Source organism: Protobothrops mucrosquamatus, unplaced genomic scaffold (genome assembly GCF_001527695.2).
Source record: "Protobothrops mucrosquamatus isolate PMUCROS unplaced genomic scaffold, P.Mucros_1.0 scaffold18, whole genome shotgun sequence".
Taxonomy (NCBI): domain Eukaryota; kingdom Metazoa; phylum Chordata; class Lepidosauria; order Squamata; family Viperidae; genus Protobothrops; species Protobothrops mucrosquamatus.
This window is the reverse complement of record NW_015386403.1, coordinates 185620-207291: the sequence shown is the minus strand read 5'-3', so window position 1 is coordinate 207291 and position 21672 is coordinate 185620. Positions and strand designations below refer to the sequence as shown.

Sequence of the window (21672 nt, the reverse complement as noted above, 5' to 3'; positions counted from 1 at the left end):
ATTGTAATTGATTGAAGATTATACTATCATGAATAAAGGAGTCCTATCTTTACTGTTAGTAGTAAAGGATTTTACTCTGCTAATTGTTGCCAACTATAGTGAATAGTGCTCATCTCCATTTCAAGGGCCATTGTGTCAGTGCTGTCCAAAGACATTTCTGTGGTCAAATGGTCAGCATGATTTTACAGAATGCTGTTACTTTCCCACCCAAAGTGATACCTTGGGGTGGTGCAGCGGTTCAGGAGTGAAGAAGCTGGGCTTGTTGACTGGAAAGCCAACAGTCCAGTTTCAAGACCCGAGCGTCACATGTTGGAGTGAGCTCCTGTCTTTGCTCTTACTCTTGCCAACCTAGCAGTTTGAAAGCATGCAAATGCAAGTGGATAAATATTATCACTACATAATTCTGTAAACAAAAAAAACTTTAAAATGCAGCCTTAGATGCTGCCTGAAATTCAGAAGCACAAGTATACTCTGTGTTAGTATACCTAACACATGTTAATTAATATGCTTGAATAAATAAAATATTTGGACTATAGAGGACCCAATTTAAATTGTCACACAGTCTTGGGATTCATTGGATGATTTTTGCCAATCATTAAACTATTTAACAGATTTATAGCAAGGTGAAATGTGAAAAAAAATATGCATACTTAACAGACAGGCAGATTTTAATTGGTGATAATTATGGATAAAAGTAGGACCTGTCAGGAATTTTGAGAGCCATGAATAATGCAACTGTTTGTGTATAAACACTGTAGAGAAAAGCCCCAGCTGTAAAAGAGGGTATTTGAATTGGAAAGAAACATCAGAAGTGCTTCCATGTGCTTGTCAAAGTTTTAGCAAAGCACATCTATTCTTCAAGTCTTGTATTAATATTTCATTACCTTTTAAGCAAGGATGAATAACACTGCCAAGAGAATTATCAACAATAAGTTAACACATATAAGTGCTAATGTCATATCACAAATTTATAATACTGTATATATTTTCTTGGTTTTCAGCTGTCACCAGAGGTTCAACTGTATTAATTTTATAGTATTTTCAAAAATTAAGTCTTAGAGATCACATCTGCTTAGTATTTACTGTATTGTAATAGAATTTTCTACTTATTTGGAGACTGTTATTTGATGCCTTTCTGAATCTTATGTGGAATCGCATAAATCAGAAACATGACTTTGCAGAAATTCCCATGACTTTGCAGAAATTCCTATGAAATAGGATAGTTATGGGAGATGTGTTAAATTTAGCATCACTATGTTTATCATTACAAGTATATTTTAGCAAGCACCAACCCAAATAGCATGTAAATGCATTGAAGATTTAAAGATAAGTTCTCAGTGCAAAAATAAAGAGTTTGAATTGAACTTGATTCATGGTAACTTTTGTCAATAATTCAAAAATGGTTTGTTATTTCCTTCTTCAAGAATTTTTTTAAAAATTTTGAGTTTACCGTAAAAATTAACTCTAAATAAATTCTATAGAGGCAACAGTATAATAATGCGTATAACTTCTAACAATTTCCCTTGTTAGCCCTTTTGTTTTCAGATAAGTATAGAACCATAATTAGAATCCAATTTTCTTTATCTAATCACCAAATGAGCTTATAATAATAGTTAATAGGTCTTGAGAAGAAATCATGCAGGAGTTTCATACTTCATTTCTACTTCATCAGTTGCATTTTTGTTCACTTTTGTAAATGTCACAGCAAATATTTAAAATTGCTAGTTTTTTCTGAGAGCATTGATCTGACTAAACTAGTCAAGTCAAAATTTGATCTTTAAAACACTATTCTAGCTCCAGACAATACTTATAGTTTGTATAATTCAGAATTACAGCAAGAAAAATAAATGGCATTTTAAATTTACAGGAAGCACAGTCTTATGCAGATGACAACAGTTTATTGTTCATGGAGACCTCAGCTAAAACATCAGTGAATGTAAATGAAATATTCATGGCAATTGGTAAGTGAACTCTTACTTAAAGTTACAGTTCAAAAATATTTTTGTGATACTTAAGATAGAGCAGTCATCAAAATCATCAGACTACAGTGGTAAATGGACAGCCTAACCTCTGATTTCTGCTTGATAGTAATAATTTGACACTTTTAATCATAAAATGCACAGCGATTTTATACAATTTGCAGCTATTTATAAATTGATAAACTCAAAAGTATTGATGGAATGCAGAATATTTAAATAAAAAGTAGATTAACAAAGATAATGTTCACTTTGAATATGTAATGATTTATTTTTTAATGAAGCACTTTTGTTTTTAAGTAAAAAAAATACAATATTTCGGATAATGCTATGGCTGGCAGTTTATGGCCCCATAAATCATGATTGGTTGAGGAAAATTTAGTCTTATCAAAAGGAGCACATAATTAATAAACCTATTAAATAAATGAATTCTGAAGGCTGTTACACATATGGAATCCAAGCTTATTTGTATATTGAACGTGGCCTAAATTAAAGCCTTAATTTGGCATATCTTATTCATTAGGCCTGTTGAGATGAACCAGTTCAAGTAATACTAAGCCCAAATCCAAAGTTATATTTAATTTCAGTATCTGAGAATATGTGTTAGATCAGTTTTTACTGATTGTCAAATTAAGCTCATTCCAGTGTTTACTCTATTTGTTCAGCTGATTGGAGTTATATCATATTTGTTATGTTGACATCTTCTTTTATTCTTTTAAGTAGGTAAAGTCCCATTAGAAAGCATTTATATTTCCAATGTGTTTGCAAAGTGATTTCCAATGTGAAAGTAAAGTGTTTACAGGTAGTCCTCAACGTACCACAGTTTGTGTAATGACCGTTCAAAGTTACAATGGCACTGGAAAAAGTGACTTATGACCGTTTTTCACACTTAACGACCATTGCAACATTGCCAGGAACATGTGATCAAAATTCAGACGCTTGGCATCTGACTCATATTTATGACAGTTATGTATTCTGGGACCTTGTGATCGCTTTTGTGATTTTCTGACAAGCAAATCAGTGGGCAAGCCAAATTCATTTAACAATCGTTACTAACTTAACAACTGCAATGATTCTCTTAACAACTGTGGAAAGAAACATCGTAAAATGGGGCAAAACTCACTTAACTTTCTCAGTAACAGAAAATTTGAGGCTCAGTTGTAATAATAATAATAATAATAAAGTTGGAAGGGACCTTGGAGGTCATCTAGTTCAACCCCCTGCTCAGGCAGGAAACCCTATACCATTTCAGTCAAGGACCATCTGTACTTAAACCTTGTCCTAAGTAATCTTCAGTACTGAACTGCTTTTTTGTGTGTATTTCAAAATGAGTCCAATCTTATATTATTAAAGTTAGAAAAGAAAATTAGAAAAGTAATCCTGAATATTAAAAAATTTATGAAGCAGAAAAATTAATTTGAATGAGATATAAACCAAGCAAAATATATTATTTATTCCCATGAAACTGTATTAATTTATTGTCCAATTTTGCAGCATTTATATTTCCAGGGACCTCAGCAATTTATATCAGAGGTCCCCAACCCCCGGTCTGTGGACCAGTACCGAGCTGCAGCATGCCAGTAACCGATTTGCACAAACAAGCAAAGCCCCATCCGCGGGATGCAGGCAGCACATAAAACCACGTACCCTCTGGTCCACGGAAGAACCTCTCTCCATGGAACTGGTCTCTGGTGCCCAAAAGATTGGGGACCTCTGATTTATATAGAAAAATTGACTCATTGAACACTTTGTAATAAGCCATGACTTTTTTCAACATGGTTTTTAAAATAAATCACAGTGAACAATAATGGGCAAGTTTAAACTATACACAGACATATTGAAATAGCTCCATAATCTTTCAGATTTTTTGAAGAAGAAATGCTTGTGTGCTGCCCAAAAAAGTAAATATGGTGTGAAATATATGGTGTAGTTATTGGAGCTAGCTGCTGGTAGAGCCAAATTAAAGCAAGGCTTATTCCAGAAGCACTGTGTAAGGATTAGGTGAACTTTATCAACTTATGTGAAGATTAGTCAGAATAAAAAAAATTGTTCTGTTAGCTATAAATAAAGACAGTTAATGCCTTTTAATATATATATATACTAATTTTGCTATATTTTTTATAGCTAAAAAGTTGCCGAAGAATGAACCACAGAATACAGGAGCTAACTCTAGTAGAGGAAGAGGAGTAGATCTTACTGAACCAACACAACCAACTAAAAGTCAATGTTGTAGCAACTAAACTTTCAGCTGCTTTAAACTGTCATGAATATTCTTCCACTTCCTAACTTGTTAATAACAATGGAATTTGGAACGTTTAACCTGGCCCGATACAGCTTCCAAAAGTGAAGAGACTTATGAAATAGTTGTTTCTAATACAGAATGATTTTGTCCTAATTTTTAATAACATGCATGTATCACTGGCTGTTATGTTTCAACAATGGGGTGGGGTGGGGAAAGAAGCTGGCTAAACCTGCTTCACTTAAGAGGTTTTTAACTGGATTACATATCATTAGGAATAGAGATTGAACTGCTCCATGGATCTGCAGCTAACCAGTTAGTTCCGCAAGTGTTGGATATTGGTTACTGTTAAAATGTAATGAATAGAATTTGGATCCTCCATTTGGGATATGGCAAAAAAAAAAAAAGTTAATATACCTTCTGAATTTTCTGTGAGCTTATTAACAGTATTTATGCAAAATGTTTATGTGGGTAATTACCATTTAAATATACATTCCACAATTTCATAACTTAAGTGAAATATGTGCAACAATTTTATTGATCCTGTGCTTGCAGAACAATTTTCTTTAGTTATTACACTATATATAAATTTGTCAAAACCCAGTTTAAAATTTTAAAAAAAATCAAGCTTCACACATTTTTCCTGCTTTTAAAATGTTACAACCAATGAATTCAACTGATGCAACACAACATCTTTCCTAACAAATTGTTGAGACATATCTTATAAAAACTAGGTAGCTGATTTTGATTTTAATCAGTGTTGACCATTAACACAATTACCTTTTCCCTAAGAATATAACTGGTCAGAGCACTAACAATTATGTTCATTCAACTTGATTTTAAATTGGGATGTCAATGTACTGTAAATAGGGTACTGCATTGTAGTCTACATCTGTTTAATACTCTGCACTATTTAAGAATTGCTTAAAAGTATACAATATGTACAGTTACTTTAAAGAGCTAACATTTTGTTTTCCCCAGATTGCAAGGGGGATTAAGTTCTTCCTTCATGGCTAGAACAGTAATAAAAGATGCTCCTGTACCTGTAACATAAATACTACTATCTGTCTGTAATGAATTCTGCAACATTGTTTCCCAAAGTCCATTTTATTTTGATTTGTCCAGTATATTGCACTAATTCTTTAGTTATTTTCATTATATGAAATCTACCAAGTGTCAGAAAAGATGATTTAATCTATTTAAATGTTGAACTGCTAGCAAAAACTTACATGTGCAGATGTAAATTTGCAGTAATTTGGGCTTAGCAAAGAAAATAACAGTTCACCAGTGTTTAGTTTTATATTGAGTGCTCAGGTTTGAATAAAGTGGTATAAAAAGGAAATCATGGTAATCATTCTTTTTAAACAAGTGTTTATTTTTTATGCATTATCTCAATGTTTCTTACTCTGTTTTTTCCCATTAGCACCTCAGCGCTAAATAAAAGTGGGCATGGTATCACATCCATTTAAGAGAGCTAGCAGTACAGAAACATTATTTCTAGAACCTGCTTTAAGAGCAGCTTTTACTAAGTGCTTAGTAATATATTTTGCTGCAAGATTATAAAATGTTGTAGAATCTATTTCTGAATCTTCAGATATCTGTAAAAATTCATGACTTTCAGATACCAGGTCCTCTGAATTTTTGTTATTTTCTCTTTGACTTACTTTAGTGTCTGGTGGAGTGCTTTCTTTTGAAGATGTAGTAATATTAACTGGTGTTTCTAAAGAATTTTCTGATAGTTGCTTTTCTGTAGAAATACTACAACTTCTTGAGTGGACTACTCCTTTTTGTTCTGTACTATTGTTAATTGGGAGCTTTAACTGAAAACTTGGTTCAGTTTCCTCTTCATTGCCTAAATCTGATTCAGGAAAAAAATCATGATTCATATACCATGAATAGAATTGATGTTCCAAAGATAATTTTGAAGCTTTGGGAATGCAACTTTTCATCAATTGGGCATGATGATATCTTGCCAAGTAAGTAGAAAACAAAGTTATTGTTAATAGCACAACCTCACTTTTATCCAAAACTTCCCAAAGTCCATTAGTTGCTATAATAAGAAATTGACATGAGTTATCAACAGAGAAAGAGATTGTATTTGGTACAGGAATAACTGTTTTCTTCAACTTTGGGTTTCCATGATGGCCAAGGCCACGAGTATTTTTTATTAGTCCTTCTATTAGACCTTTAGGCTCATTACTGCTGATAGATCCACCATTCTGAAGAACACGTCTCCTTTCCTCTCTACAGTACGTGGAGTGTTCTTTAGTAAGCCAATAGCTCTTTCCATCTTTGCATAAAACTGCATGAACATTACCTAAAATTAAAAAAAAATCATTGTATAATTTTGAAGACAATATATACAAGAGATTTTGGGTTCAAGTATTGTTTGTGCTATATCAGTTAATGCTTTTCCATATCTAGATAAGCCCTAGTTTTTGATGTAGCAGTATGGATGTATAACAATCTGAATATAGTACTATAATACTAAAGTTATGTGTTTTTGGGTCATATCTTGTATAGTACCTTCTCATGGTTCCTAATCAAATTCTGATTTTTTAAAAACTATTCAAGGTATTTTCTAAAAGTTTGCACTACACATTACAAAAATGTTGCTGTGAAAAACGGGGTAATGCAAAGGGTCTTTGTTTCAATGAGGAAATATGGTTTCCCAACAGGACTTAAACAAATATAGGGCCATTAAAAGGAAAGTGAACTATCAATATGCTTCAACAAATCCCTGAAGCATATAAATATAAAGGAACATAAAACTATGGCAGCTGACAGTACAATAAATCTACATTTTAAAAAATTATTAGCCTGATTAATGCCCTGTGATAGTTCTTAAAAGCCAGCGAACACTGGGAAGAAAGTATTCCCAGTTTTGTAAAGAAAGTGTAAAGTTAATAACTTGGCAACTTTAAAATGTGTGGACTTCAGCACCCAAAATTCCAGGTGAGAGTTGAAATCCACATGTCTTAAAGTTGCCAAGTTTGACAAACAAAACAGAATAGCCTTTGACATATTCATGTCTGAGATATTTTGGAACTGCAACTTCCAAACTCTCAGCAGTTTAGGTAACATAATTGATATCTGGATGTGGAAACCTTGACTTCCTTAATATGACTACTAAGTTATGGTGTACTATGAAATTCTTTGCTCTGAAACAGCACTTTTTGGATAGGATGAGCAGGCATTATTGTCAGTAATACCACATAATGCTTACCTGACTAGAGTTTCTCTCTCAAATAGTACTTTGCCTCAAATAACCAAAACTGCATAAACTGAAAAAAATGCTTTGTTTTGAATCCAGGACAACATTGCATTCCAGAGGTTCTATTGAATTATTGAAGCTCAGAAGAAATAAAACCTAAAGTGTTTTGATTGTCCTAGGCTTTGATCAAAATAAGATATCAAGGAATCTCACAGTGATTTTACAAGATGAGCCAGAGATGGCTGATGTCTACCACCTGCTTTCCTTCATCACCTATTTCTCTTCAACAATTTGCAGTTCAGTATATCCCACCAGTCTGCCTGCTCACCCACCTGACCTTCCCAGCCTCCTTGTAGATATACTGACACATGCGCCAGTTATTCACTATGACATAAAGAACAGGATAAATCTTAACATGATTTATTCCAATATACTCTTTCTGATTTTCCCAGTGCTTCCTCTTTGCTTCTGCTGTCTTTTTTTTTTTAACTCATCCCAGCCACAAACCACTTCTGCTGGGAACAGCTGTGTTTTGCTCTATGTACAAACCAAAACACTCAGACCCAAACAACTTTAAAATAACTTTTCTGGGCACAGAATGGCTGGCTCCTGCAAGAAATTTCTCAAAGGTCCTTTTTCAAGAGGCAACTGGACTTTTTTGTTTTTCTTTGAAGATATTTCGCTTCTCATCCAAGAAGCTTCTTCAGCGAAACATCTTCAAAGAAAAACAAGAAAGTCCCGTTGCCTCTTGATAAAGTACCTTTGAGACAACCATGTCCTGGATGAGTGAGAATCTCCATAAACATCTGGCAAGAAATGTATAGAAATCCTTATTGAAAACTTTGCTGGTGCTTAATACAGTAATAAAAAATATTTAAAGTCCAATGGATCCCAGGGGTTAAAACCAGCAGTTTTTAAACGAAGTATACTCAGAACCTAGCGGGTAGGGTCAATTATATCCCAATTTTTAAGTTTTTAACATTACATAGCATTTATTATTTTTTATTATAACATTTATACCACACTGTAATCCAATGACTCTTGGTGGCAGGATATCAAAGCTCTACGATTGCAAGAGTAAATAGATGGTATATATAGCAGGCCGCCAATTTAATAACCCAAGTAAGCAAGATGGGAAATTTCTGGCTGATACTTCAATTAGACCTTGCAGTGAATGCCTTTTCTACCAGAGATTTGCCTACATTCACATTCAAGTTCAAATCTTTATTTAAACTTTCCTAAGTTTTACTGCTTAAAATCCTGTCTATATCCTGGGCGTTGTTTTTTTTTTAAAAAAAATAACTACATATGGTAGGATTCTATTGATGTGTCTACTTCCATTTTTAAAAAGATCTTTTTCCCAAATTCCTATTGTATGAAAGCTCAATTTTCCCAAAAACACCTTTGGCTAATACACTGCCAGTCTGGGTGAAGGCAATATGATTGTTACAGGTAGTCCTCTGCTTACAACCACAACTGGGATTTGAATTTCCATCACTTAAGTAATGTATTCACTTAGTAATGGCAGTCCTGGCACATATGGTTGGTATTGTTGACTGAATTCCATCAATTAGCTGGGGACTCATCCCAATCCAAGCCATTTCAAGCCTGGTTCATCCCAATCCCAAGCCTCCTTTTCTTTTTATACACATTTTATTGGTTTTTGTAATTTTTACATCAAAGTGCTCAGGAAAACACCATGGTGAAAGTAATCAATCATAGCAAAACAAGTCATATATATATAACTAAAATTAATACCTTAAAAATTCCCCCCTCTATTTCCCTCGCATGATATAACAAATTTAGTTTAATCTATTTCTTCTTAAAATTCAATCAATCCACAGAATCATCCCTACTATTACATCTATATAAATCACTCCTGCTTTTAAGCTCCACTAATTTCAATTAACATATTCCAATTAATCTTAAACAAACATATTAATAAAACTTTGGGTATCCTTTCTATAACACACATAATATTCCAAGAATAACATTCTAATATTTTCACATATATTCCATCTCTTAATTTAATACATCATTAATACCCTTTCTTCTCTTATCATAGATCTCTCTAATTCTTCTGCTATTACAAAATAGTTTTCTATATAAGCAGAGTAAAAAAACAAAAAAAAGAATCATTTCGACCTGCTAAGTAAAATTTAAATCTCAACCAAATTAACTATCGTATCTAAGACAAACATATTATTACACCAATTATTATCTTACTGCTTTCATTTACTCAATTAGATTGTCAAATCAGTCCAAATCTCTAAAGCCTTTTTGACCCAATAATTAAAATTTTAAATCACATTTTTAAATCTAACTCTGGCTTTTTTTTCTATACCAAGTTGGTTTCCATAATGTCACATCTATGTCATCAAATCTCAGTATTTGAGTGCTAATGTTTATCAACAAATCGATCTGATCAAAATTTTCTTCCCCTTTTTCCAATATCATGTAAGCAATATAGTCCATTTTATTCCATATTATAATTTCAGCTTGATTATCCAAGTTGTCATAACTTTCAATCGATCGCGTCTGGCTGTCAATTCCTGTTGATTTTGGCAATGGGAGTACTTCACTTATAATCATTTTTTGATCTTCAAAGTTCTCTTCCAGTTCTGGTTCGTGGCGACTCCGGTCGTGTGGAAGAGACTTGTCTCCCCACCGGCTATGTTTCCTTCTCCGGTAGACCCCGGAGGGAGTTGAAAGTTGCCCTGGAGGGGCGACCACCAAGGAGGGGGCTTGCTGGTGACTGCAGGAAAGCGGCAGCTTTTCCCGTGGCCCCAGCTGACTCCTTAGGGCCGACGGAGTAAAGATGGCCAGTAAAATGGCCGACCATTCAGCTGCACCAGCCGAAGTCAAAAGAACAGCTAAGCGTGAAGAAACCACCGTGGAGAAATCTGGGTGAGACTTTTCCCTCCCCCACCTATCCCCAACTATTTTTCCTGCAAAGAGCTTTCTTTTTGGATGACTTCCCTGTTCTAAGAAAGCAGTGTCTGTCTGTTTGGGGGGAAAATACTTTAAACAAAACTACAGAATAGCACTTATTATATTTTGAACTTTTTGGATATTAGGCATCCCTGGAAAGATTTGTAATATAGAGCATTATTCTACTTACTATACTGAAGATATTTGCTTTTTTCTGTCTCTTTCTTCCTCATTCTTAATGAGATAAAGGCTTTTAACGTGCAAAGAAAAAACTTTCTATAGCTTACTGAGGACATCTTGTGGTGAAAATGTTTACTGCAATTGTAATGCAATTGGTGTTTGAAGATGGTTTTGACCTTCAGAAATTAACAAGAAAAAAAGATAAAGGCTTGGAAACAGCTGTAGGTTGTGTTTGTGATTTAAAAATTGTGGAGGCGGATGTATATGGACTCTTAATAAATATAGTTTCCACAAAAAGATTAAAAGATTCTTTTACTATGGAAATAGAAGACTTTTACCCACAGTTTGACTATGAGCTGATATTGGAAAAAATATTGGAAATGACAGAGATGAAGTTATGGAGAAAAACTAAAGATTATTTTGCAGAACCACAAGCTGAGCCTCAAACTTTAAAAGATCAACCTATAGGCCAAGAAGAAGTCTATATGCAACAGTGTACACAATCTGAGATGGAAGAAGAATTTACTGATCAATTGAATTCTGGACTGGATTATAAGCTGATATTGGAAAAAATATTGAAAATGAGATGAAGTCATGGAGATGAAGTCATGGAGAAAAACTAAAGACCATCTTGTAGAATCACAAGCTGAGCCCCAAATTTTAAAAGATCTATCTACAGGCCAAGAAGAAGCTTATATGCAACAGTGTATACAATTTGAGATGGAAGAACTCACTGATCAATTGAACTTTAGAAAAATTCTGGACCCAAAATCCCAGATTGAGACTTTAAATGATTACTTTATAAATCAACTAACTACTACACAGGAGGATACTTCACAAGTCTAGGGACTGCCTCCTTTTCAACTCTCTCATCCACCTATCTCCTCCCCCCCCATCTCTGCTCTTTTGGCCATCCTGCCTTGCTGTGCAGCAAGCAGTTCCGCAACCATGTGGCTCTGGTGCAGCTTGCCACTCTATTGATTAAGGGCTTCTTGGTGTATCATAGCTCTAGGGCTGCCAGAAGTCCCAAAGGTGCAGCCCCTCCAGGAAACCTCACTCACTCTGAGCCAGTTCTAGCCACAATAGTGCTCATCACGTGCTCTTTGTGGGCCCTGCCTCCCTATGTTCATCTGGCCTTTGCCAGCTTCTGTTCCTGCTACTGACAAGGTATGCCTGCCCTGACCCTTCACAAGGCAGCTGTTGGCCACATGAAGCCATCTTCTCCTGGTCTCATGAGGAAACTGCCACATGCACTTTTGGGATGAAAATCTCATGTGGCCAGCAGCTGTCTTGTGATGGGCCAGGTCAGGACTGGAAGCAAGAAAACGGCAAAGGTCAGTTAGGGCAATAGAGGTCACAGATTGCAGTGGGCCAAAAGGACACAGGTGGGGGAGATAGGCAGGTTGGGGGAGTTGAAGGGCTTGTGGTACAGGTGGACTGCCATGCACTTAAATTTTGATCATGTGATCATAGTATGCTGCATAACAGCCATAACTTTGGGGACTGGTTCTCCTTTCAGCACGAACCTAATTTTGAACAGTCATAGAATAAATGGTTGTATATCGAGAACAACTGTACAATTTAATTGGGATCACTCATAATTCAAGTTATGATTTTCTCAGGTAAATCAACAATACCAACCAGAGTTAGTTGTCGTATTATATAATTGAACTGAACTAACAATATATTTAGAAAAAGATACCTTCATAGATCATAAAATATTAGGAAAATTCTACTGAAAAATTCAGAATTGCACAATCTATACAATAAATAACTATTCCAGATCTATTCCTAGAATAATTCTAGAATTCAGTGGCTAACAGTTGTGCACCACCCAGAGAAACAAAATGGAAGAGTGGGATAGAAACATAATATCCTGAATTTTATGATTTTATACATACCAATGTTAGCAATATGCATTACTCCAGCAATTTCATCTGAATACTCATTGTTTTCAATCCAACCTGATTCCTGCATGTCATCTTTACTACTTGCCGGATGCTCATTATCTTCTGTCTCTGTGATGGTTTTTTTCATTCCATCATTTATACTTGCAAGCAGTTCTCGAGGATGTCCTGTGAGACAACCTGTCTCTTCTGTGTTGTTTTGTCCCTTTCCATGACTTATTCTTGTAAATCGCTCCTCTTGGTGCAGTTCTGTTTCAGAGCCTTTCTCTTGTTCTGTGTTCTGTTCTTCTCCATCACTTACTCTTCCAAGTGGCTTCTCTTTCTGCTGTTCCATAATTTTGTCTACTTCTTGTTCTATGATACTTCTTATCATCATTCTGTTTGTTTTAGGTAACCCCTTCTCATGTTGCATGAAGTTCTGCTTCTTGTTATCATTTATTGTTTCAACTGTTTCTTCCCCTTCTTTTTCTTCTTGGTTTTGTTTTATGTTGTTTGCCATTTCTACTAAACATATGGCAGTTGTACAGCTACTCCAGCGAACTTTGGAAACTTCACCTCGTCCAAGACGTAAAAGCCTATCCATTCTCCAAAAAGCTTTTGCAAATGCTCTGTGAATCCATTCATATTTATTTGGTTGTGAGTTTTGGCTTCTGGCTTTTGCAACAGCAAATACTTGCTCTTTTAATTCATAATCTTCTTTAAAAATAGTGCAAAAAGAATGAAGCATATTTTTTTCAGCATCACTAATCTTATAGGAGGAATCATTATGAGAAAGCTGGTCAAGAAGTAGAAGAGGAAGTTCTTCTGAAGTTAACTGAGCAGCAGAAATTCCATTATTTCCATCAAAGAGTCCAAATAAGCAAGTATCTTTCTTGTGCCCATAATTATCTAGTACAATAAATACGTCTTCCATTTCTGTGTGCCAAACAGCATTTTTATCTTGACAAATTGCTATGGCTTTAATCAGTGAATTGCTTACTTCGTTAATATATACCGAACTTTGAACAACGTTATTGATGCAAAAGTATGGAGCAACTTTGATGCACTCCTTAAGAAGATCAATGGAACAACCAATCTTTTCTATCTCTCGTTCAGGATACTGAGCAGTTTTTTGCAGTCTTAAAATGAGTTGTTTTCTCCGAAGGATATTTTTTTTTATATCTATAGGCTCCACATATGGCCACTCATAATCCAGTACAGCTTGAGCTTGGTGAACCTTTTTGTGATGAAAAAGTTGGCTGATATATACCATTTCTTCACAAATGGAACATGGAATACTAATATCTAAACTTTCAATTTTCTTGAAATCAATGATAAACACCTTTGCTAAATCCTGTTCCCTTTTGCAGGATTCAGAGTTCTGTAGATCTTGTTCCTCTTCAATAGTTTCAAAGTTTTGTAGCTCTGATCGGTATGTCATTCTGGGGGTGGGGGGAATAAATAAAGTCTGTTACAATAATTATCAAACAAATCTAAAAAACACAGGCCTGTATCCAAGAAGTCTCAAAAGTAGTTTTGAAATATAGGGAAGTTTCAAAGAAGTCTGATATAGATAAAAGCAAAGAAGAAATTAACTATCGAAAGGTGCTGGGGATCCCTTCCAAATCTTAAATTCATTTCCTCAGCAGTAAAAACAGCCATTTAGATTACAGCTCCTATTTTGTATACTTTTGGCAATCTATTGTGGATCCCAAGGTAATTATGAATAACTTTTTCTACTTTTTTATTACTTATAGTGAATTGTCATTGCATACTGCAAAGTATAACTTTACAAACATTTGCTGAAAAATGGATCTCATGTGTTGAGATAATTTATATGAGATGCCTGGGATGCTTTGACCATATTGACCCTGTTTAAGTGGACAAGGTCCTAAATGCTGTCAGTGCCACCATCTGTCTGTCAGATCCTTTTCCTCCTGGATGGATGAAAGCTTCTGGGATGGTGACTGGCAGGTGAGTCCATGCAGTAATTAATACATCACTAGAGGAGGGAACATTTCCGGAGGCTTTTAAGGAGGCCCTGGTTCACCCGCTCCTTAAAAAAACCACTACTGGGTCACACCTTGGACAATTTTGCCTAGTTTCCAATCTTCCCTTTGGGGGAAAGGTTTTAAAAAAGGTGGTAGCATGGCAGCTTCAGAGGGTCCTGGATGATAACAGATTATCTGGACCCTTTCAGTCAGGTCCAGTTATGGGACAGAAACCGCATTGGTCAAGTTTGCCCTGCCTGGAGGTTGTGGGGTCCTGGATGGGGGAACTATAGGCTTTGACTGAACCCTGGCAAGATCAAATGGCTTTGGATACATGGGGCCCTGAAATCTGGGATTTTGTCATCTCTGACTCTGGATGGTGTAGCACTACTCCAGAAATATCTGGTCTGCAACTTGGGGGTTCTCCTGTACTCACAATTCCTGCTTGAAGAGCAGTGGCAGTCATGGTGGCTAGAACAGCCTTTGCACAACTTTGGATATTGTGCCAGTTGTTGCCTTTCATGGATCAGGAGTCTCTGCGCTCAATTGTTCAGGCCCTAGTCATCTCACTGGTGTGTGGGTGTTTTGTGTGCAACGTACAATTTATTGAAATTTTTAAAATTCTCAGGTTAAAATGAGAGTATGACTTTCAAGATTTGTTCCATCCTACAATTTCCAATATTGTTAAACTTTGTAACATTGCCACCCTATATTATACGGAAAGAAGATCCAAACTGTTCCATTTACAGCATTTTGAAGGAAAGGAGCCTCAAAATTTGCTCCTTTCAAATTGGTATAATATACTGGCAATAACATATCTTATAGCAGTTATCTCTAAGTGTAAAGTTTTAGGTTATTTTAATATTCTTTTTTCCATTGAAATTATCATTGTTCCATTCCTATGACTGCACTGAAATTTTATATTAGTTTAATCATGCAGATTTTAATTTGTAAAGGATCTGAATCATATTTCACTATTTGATTATCAATAGGCCTAGTTGATCAGAGACAAAAATAACAAAAACTTTCCTGAAAGACTAGAAACTTTATACAGAATTTTCCTGAAATAGGAAGGAAATAAAATGATGATTTATGGATTTGAAAATTAAGAAGTATATGGATTAATTGAGGGATGAACGAATTATAACAGCTAAGAGGGAGGAGGGATAATAAAATTGTAATTATCTGTTCAAAAGAAGGTTAGAAGTCATTCATATTTTTTTAAAATTTAATTTTGTTCTTTCTTGCACTTTTTCCTTTTTTTCTTTTAATTTGCCTTTTGTTTTATGAAAAAAATATTAATAAATATAAATAAAATTATAACAATGGGCCCAGCAAATGTTAATTATAAATTATAAGATTTTCAGATTTAGTCAAATGCCTCAGTATTCCCTTATTCCTCTAATCCTCTTGTTGCTATGCTACTTATTTGAATATTGGAATCAGCTAAGTGGGGAAGAGCACCATGTGACAAAAGATTCAAGATATCTTTATTTTGTTCTGTTAATAAAAAAAAACCTTGTAATCTAAACAGATTGTTCTCTCAACTGAGCAAATTTCTTTGTATTTTCTTCATAATAAAAACAGACATTCAATAAAGAAGGAAGAAGAGGGAACTGTGGACACTTTTTCCTCTATATCACAGATGTTCAGTAAATTGCTTAATAAAAGATAGCCTCTAAAATTGTTGTTTTGGAGGTATATTGACTCAGATGTATCAATGCAGTCCCTATGGAAGGTCTACCTCTCTCCCTTCCCATTTAAATAAAGCATGCCTTCAAAAAAATTGACAAACACTCAATGATTCTGCAACATGGTGTTAATGCAGGACCTTGCATTAATCCATTTAAGCTCCAGATTCACTTGACTGGATGAAACAGCATCTGGTTCCATGTCTACAAATCAGAATTTTTACCCATTTAAAGTTTGACAATAGGTTGAGATTATTTCAGCGCCTAATTTACAACTGGATTACAGATTACAATCAGATTTCTCCTTTGTTATGATGATTATTCTCAAGTGTTATTGGACACCATTTCTCAGCCTAATTTAGTTCATATTGTCTTTGTGTGTCTAAATGTAAATGATAGGGAAATGGTGAGGCATCATTTATCTTTTATGAAAATGTTCTAAAATCCCCTAAACTATTCTTAAATTATTTTCAAACATCTGTCTAAAGTAAAAATAATTAACCAATGGTGGCTGATGTGGTTTATACATGATGTTGAAAACAAAATCTTCATCAGGGTCCAGTCAAAGCCAGGAATAAGCAAAATGGAGACTGCTATAGAAAGAAGGTTGTAGTTTATTGAAGAACAGAACCACAAGACATGTGGCTCTGGAGCAGCTGACCACATGTTGCTGAGAGTGGTGGGTTTTTATATCTTCTTGGCCTTTTGTGTTTGGAGTTGTTCCTGTTCCTGTTGCTTTGTATTTCCTGTGTCATGTACTTTGACCTGAGTCTGAGTGTGCTCTTTTTATATTCTGATGGTGGTGGGTTAATTCTATTATGTCCTAAAGGTCATGTCCTGCTTCCCTGGGGCTGGGGCTGATGACTATGTCCTGTGTTGGATGGGCAAGGGGTTGCTGGTTCTAATCCTATCACTCTGCTGTTGTTAGCTATCAGATTTGCTCTAAGGGATTTTGAAAGATCCTGTCTTGAATGGGTTTCTGCAGGCAGTATTTGCTCATGAATGGGGCCTCAGACTTGAATGGGATTATCAAATGTGCATTTCTACAGACCTGGCCTGCTGTGTTTCTGTTTGGGGCTATTAAGAAAAACTGGGCCTGCTTTTCTGCCTTTAAGATCCTTGGGGAAATATAATATTCTGCCTTTTTAATATCCCCCAAAATATTTCCTTCTCCGGGGATAAAGGGATTATCTCCAAATTCTAAATTTATTTTGTCTAAATAAGTATACAAATATGTTCAGTTCTTATCTAAGCATTGGATATATGTTTTCATTAGTTATGGCAATTGCTAAATTAGAAGCACCATGTTTACATATCTCAGCTTCTACAATTGTAAATTCTACAGGTGAATTATTGAGTGAAGAAAATAATTGTTGTGATGCATTGTTTTTATTGCTGCTACTATTAAAGTCTATTAAAGTTATAATATTTTAAGAGAGAAATGTATATTGCATGTCTCCTTCATACTTAGTTGTCTCATCATATTATCATCTGGTCTTAAAGTATTCCTCAAGCAGGAACTATTTAGATATATTAAATCAAATCAAAGTACTTCAGATGTAGCCACATCATGCATTCATCTAAAGCACAGGTGTCAAATTCGCCACGTCACGTGACGTGTCGCGACATATCGCGACTCTTTTTGCATTGCCAGCAATGGGGTAGGCGCGGCTTTGGTATGATGAATCTAGGCTGCAGGCCGGCAGTTTGACGCCCTTGATCTAAAGTTATTACAAAACTGTTTTATATTTTCACTTTTTTACCTAATAATTATTAGAATTGATTTTTTTATCCACACAATGATTTGGCATTTTCAATGGATTATTTATGTAATCCCAGCATTTTATCCTAATTGCTGGATATATTCAAAATCTAGGAAGTTTAGGGGGTTTTGTGTGTGTTTTTTGGTTAATTCCTATTTGCTAACATGTTGCACAACTACGCAGTTTGCAAACAATAATAATCCCTTTGAAGCTTTTTCTATTATCTTGTGGTTTTTACTATTCTCACTGCTATGAATTTAATCTGCAGCGTTCTTGAATAAACCTTTAAGAGTTTGAATCCCAGAATTTTATATATTTCATGGAAAAATTATCTAAAAATTGGAGATTTATATAATTAGGTAAAATTCACAATCCATATATAGATGTAAATAATAATAATAATAATAATAATAATAATAATAATAATAATAATAATAATAATAATAATAATAATAATAATAAAGTTGGAAGGGACCTTGGAGTCATCTAGTCCAACCCCCCTGCTCAGGCAGGAAACCCTATACCGTTTTGGACAAATGGCTGTCCAGTCTCTTCTTAAAAACATCCAGTGTTGGAGCATTCACCACTTCTGGAGGCAGGTTGTTCCACTGGTTAATTGTTCTAACTGTCAAGAAGTTTCTCCTTAGTTCTAGGTTGCATCTCTCCCTGATTAGTTTCCATCCTTTGCTTCTTGTCCTGCCTTCAGGCGTTTTGGAAAATAGCTTCACTCCCTTTTCTTTGTGGTAGCTCCTGAGATACTGGAACACTGCTATCATGTCCCCCCTCATCCTTCTCTTCATTAAACTAGACATACCCAATTCCAGCAACCGTTCCTTATATGCTTTAGCCTCCAGTCCCCTAATCATCTTTGTTGCTCTTCTCTGTACTCTTTCTAGAGTCTCAACATCTTTTTTACATCGTGGTGACCAAAACTGGATGCAGTATTCCAAGTGTGGCCTTACCAAGGCATTCACATTAAAACTATGGGGAGTCCCCATTATGAACATTGTATTTTTGGATATTTTCAGTGTTTATAATTATTTTAAAGTAAACATGGGAGCATGATATTTGAAATTTATTTTTGAAACTGAAATCCAGAAAGATGTTAATTAAATTCTAACAGAAAATAAAAGACTGTTAACTAGTTGCACAGGCTATATTTTTAAAAGTCTTTATTTACTGCTGAACAATATTGTACATTATCACAATGGTATAATTTGGCTGTGGTGGGTGTGCCAATGAGAATCTATGTAGCAATATCTGATTTCCTATCCATTGTCCTAAAACCAACAAAAAAAGGGGGGAGCTTTCATTGTATATAGAAGATACCAATGTCAATTATCTCATCAAAGCTTTGTTTAGGAATAGATAATTAATGTCTTGGCCTTGGACCACTTATGTATGTGCTAATAAAGATTAAAATAGCCAACCTCCTTACTCATAGCAGTTTAAGAAAGGACAGATAGTTATTTCTGGAAGATTATGCAAGACAGTGGCCATAGGAAGTGTTTCTCTTGCTCCCTAGTATGGGAAAACCTAAGTATTATATTTTATTTTTCTAGATTATCAGCAATAAAACAAAAGTTATTATAAACGCCAAACTCTTGTTCTCAAAAGTTGATGTAGATCACCATCAGTATGTTATGTTACACAATGTAATGAATCAAGAATGTGGTCAAATATTGTTTAGTGCAAGTATTATTTAGTCTAGTACCCTGGATTAAAAACAAAATAAACAGGCACAACCTCAAAAGTAAATAAAAAGTTCATTAAAAAAAAGTGGGCACCACTATTTTCATAATGTAATAGAATTTGTTTTGCTTATTTCTATATTAATACAATCATTTTCCTAAATAATCTTAACAGTCTCTCCTACAAAATTAAAATAAACAAACATAGTTAGGAAGAAATAATTTTGCATCAGTTGAACATAGCTTTTTAATAAAATAATTTAATATAAGATATTTTCAAACAAAGCAGAATTATTTACTTTAGATCTTAAAATACAGTGTTAGGAAATGATCAACAGTGTAATCCTATATATGTCTATTTAAAAGTAAATTATTCAGTAGGGATTACTCTCAGTTAACTAGGAATAGCCTTATATCATAAATTGTTTTAGCTTTGGATACAGGGGGATGATTTAAATATTAAGAACCAGATTATTAAGCATAATTTTCTTTTTTCAGCATGATTAGGGGAAGGAGCTCTTAGGTCATTTCACATATAATTTATACAATAAAGGATGATTACACTTACACATCATGCAAGGTCCATGGTTTACCATACAAAGCACAATTACTAGGTTAAACAAACCATAATAAAACAGGTTATGATTTTTTTTTTAGAAAAAAGGTTAAGTATATACATTGCACTAAAACAGACCAAATAAAATTCATTATCGCTAAGAGGACAATTCATTTAGTGGAATTTTGGCTTGACATGGAGATAAAGCATATCATATGAATAGTTGTGGAATGGGATAACTAGTAGAACACAGCAAATTACCCCTTAAAAAACAGCTGTACAAAAACTTATCCTGAACCAAAAGATATACTTAATTATATATGTTGCAGGACTCATTACTTTAATTCTGTGTAAGAAAGATGGGGAGCTTCTTAAATTGCACATGCCCTTTGTAGTTTTCAAAAATGTAAATTATATTTTAAATTTATTAGAAAAAACTTTGGTTAATTAAATATTTTGTAAAGCAATCAACTTAGCTGATTAAACACTGTCATAATGGAGAAAATAAAAACTAACATGAAAACCCAATAGGCAGCAGACAAAATATTGATGTAAGATGGGTATTATTAAATAGAATAGATACTATTTTAGAAGTATTTAAAAACATTTAAAAAGCATTAAGAAGGGGCAGTTTAAGAACTAAATAAAAATGCATTGGACTAGAACCTCTTGGTGCACATTGGCTAAAATTATTTTATTCTTTATGTTTTTGCTACAGAAGTCAGGAAAAAATAGTTACAAAATAGGAATTTTAGAAGTAGAAAATTATGTTGATTTATGGCTCAGATGTGGTGGCACGGGGAGCATCACGTTTACAAATTCTATACAAAAGCCAGTGTGAATGTCCCAAACCAACCCTGGAACTTCAAGGCAAGTTGAGAATCAAATCAAGTTGCTACATCAAATAAGATGTATTTCAATCTCATTATACAATATGAGCTAGATTTTCAACCTCATATATGAGGTCTTTGCTTGTGATTATGTGCCTGTAGTACATATTTAGAAGCTCAATTAAATCCTTTTAAATGATTTGGATTTCAGCCCTGGTACTCCCAAGAACAAAAGTTGATGTAGTTCAATGTTATTGCAAAATACTATTTTTAAAATTAAAACTTATTGAAATCTACTTTTTATTTCTGATTTGTTTGTCCACTGTAACTGGAATGTGTGATTTGTCTTTAGGCGTGCAGAGGCCTGGCCAATGGGACTAGTTTTGTAAAGCTTTCCTGTTGCTTTTTTTTGGCCACAGTGTTCAGTCTTTACCCCTCTCTGACTATCTAATCACAGCCTTCTTGAATTTATGCTTTTCACTCAGTGAAAATCTGTAAATCAGTACCTTAAGCTTCTAGAAAGCCGTATGTTCTTTGGAATTCCTTTCTCTGATACTGTTGCACATTAATTCTGGACTAGTAGTTAAGTCCAATGTTTACAATTATTACTATAGTAACGGTATCCTTAGCCACTGAGATATTGTTCTGATTTGTATTATGTAGCAAGGCTAAAATTGGTGCTTCCTGTTTTGTTTTGGGCTTCTGTATTTTTGTTTCTCTTAGA

At 34.4% G+C, this 21672-nt stretch overlaps 2 protein-coding genes across 3 annotated transcripts in view; one reads left to right on the top strand and one right to left on the bottom strand.

Moving 5' to 3' along the window:
- The window catches only part of RAB5A (RAB5A, member RAS oncogene family), a 31508-nt gene extending 25955 nt beyond the window's left edge, over positions 1–5553 (top strand). For both annotated transcript variants that reach the window (XM_015810738.2, XM_015810739.2), the window contains exons 5-6: positions 1868–1961; positions 4101–5553. In XM_015810738.2, the coding sequence (XP_015666224.1) occupies positions 1868–1961; positions 4101–4216 (210 nt within the window). In that variant the 3' untranslated portion in view covers positions 4217–5553. The remainder of the gene's footprint in view (positions 1–1867; positions 1962–4100) is intronic.
- Positions 5554–5644: 91 nt separating this feature from the next.
- Positions 5645–21519, bottom strand: PP2D1 (protein phosphatase 2C like domain containing 1). Its single transcript, XM_015810733.1, has 3 exons — positions 21455–21519; positions 12442–13868; positions 5645–6532 (listed from the first exon to the last, which is right to left on the bottom strand). Exons 2-3 carry the CDS (start codon positions 13865–13867, stop codon positions 5649–5651), a joined length of 2310 nt encoding a protein of 769 aa, XP_015666219.1. The 5' UTR covers position 13868; positions 21455–21519; the 3' UTR covers positions 5645–5648.
- Between the last annotated feature and the right edge of the window lie 153 nt (positions 21520–21672).

Coding starts and splice junctions, on each gene's coding strand:
- PP2D1 (XM_015810733.1), bottom strand. CDS start 13,867: ATGACATACCGATCAGAGCTACAAAACTTTGAAACTATTGAAGAGGAA. Junction 6,533..12,441: donor AATGCATATTGCTAACATTG/GTATGTATAAAA, acceptor TTTTAATTTTAG/GTAATGTTCATGCAGTTTTA.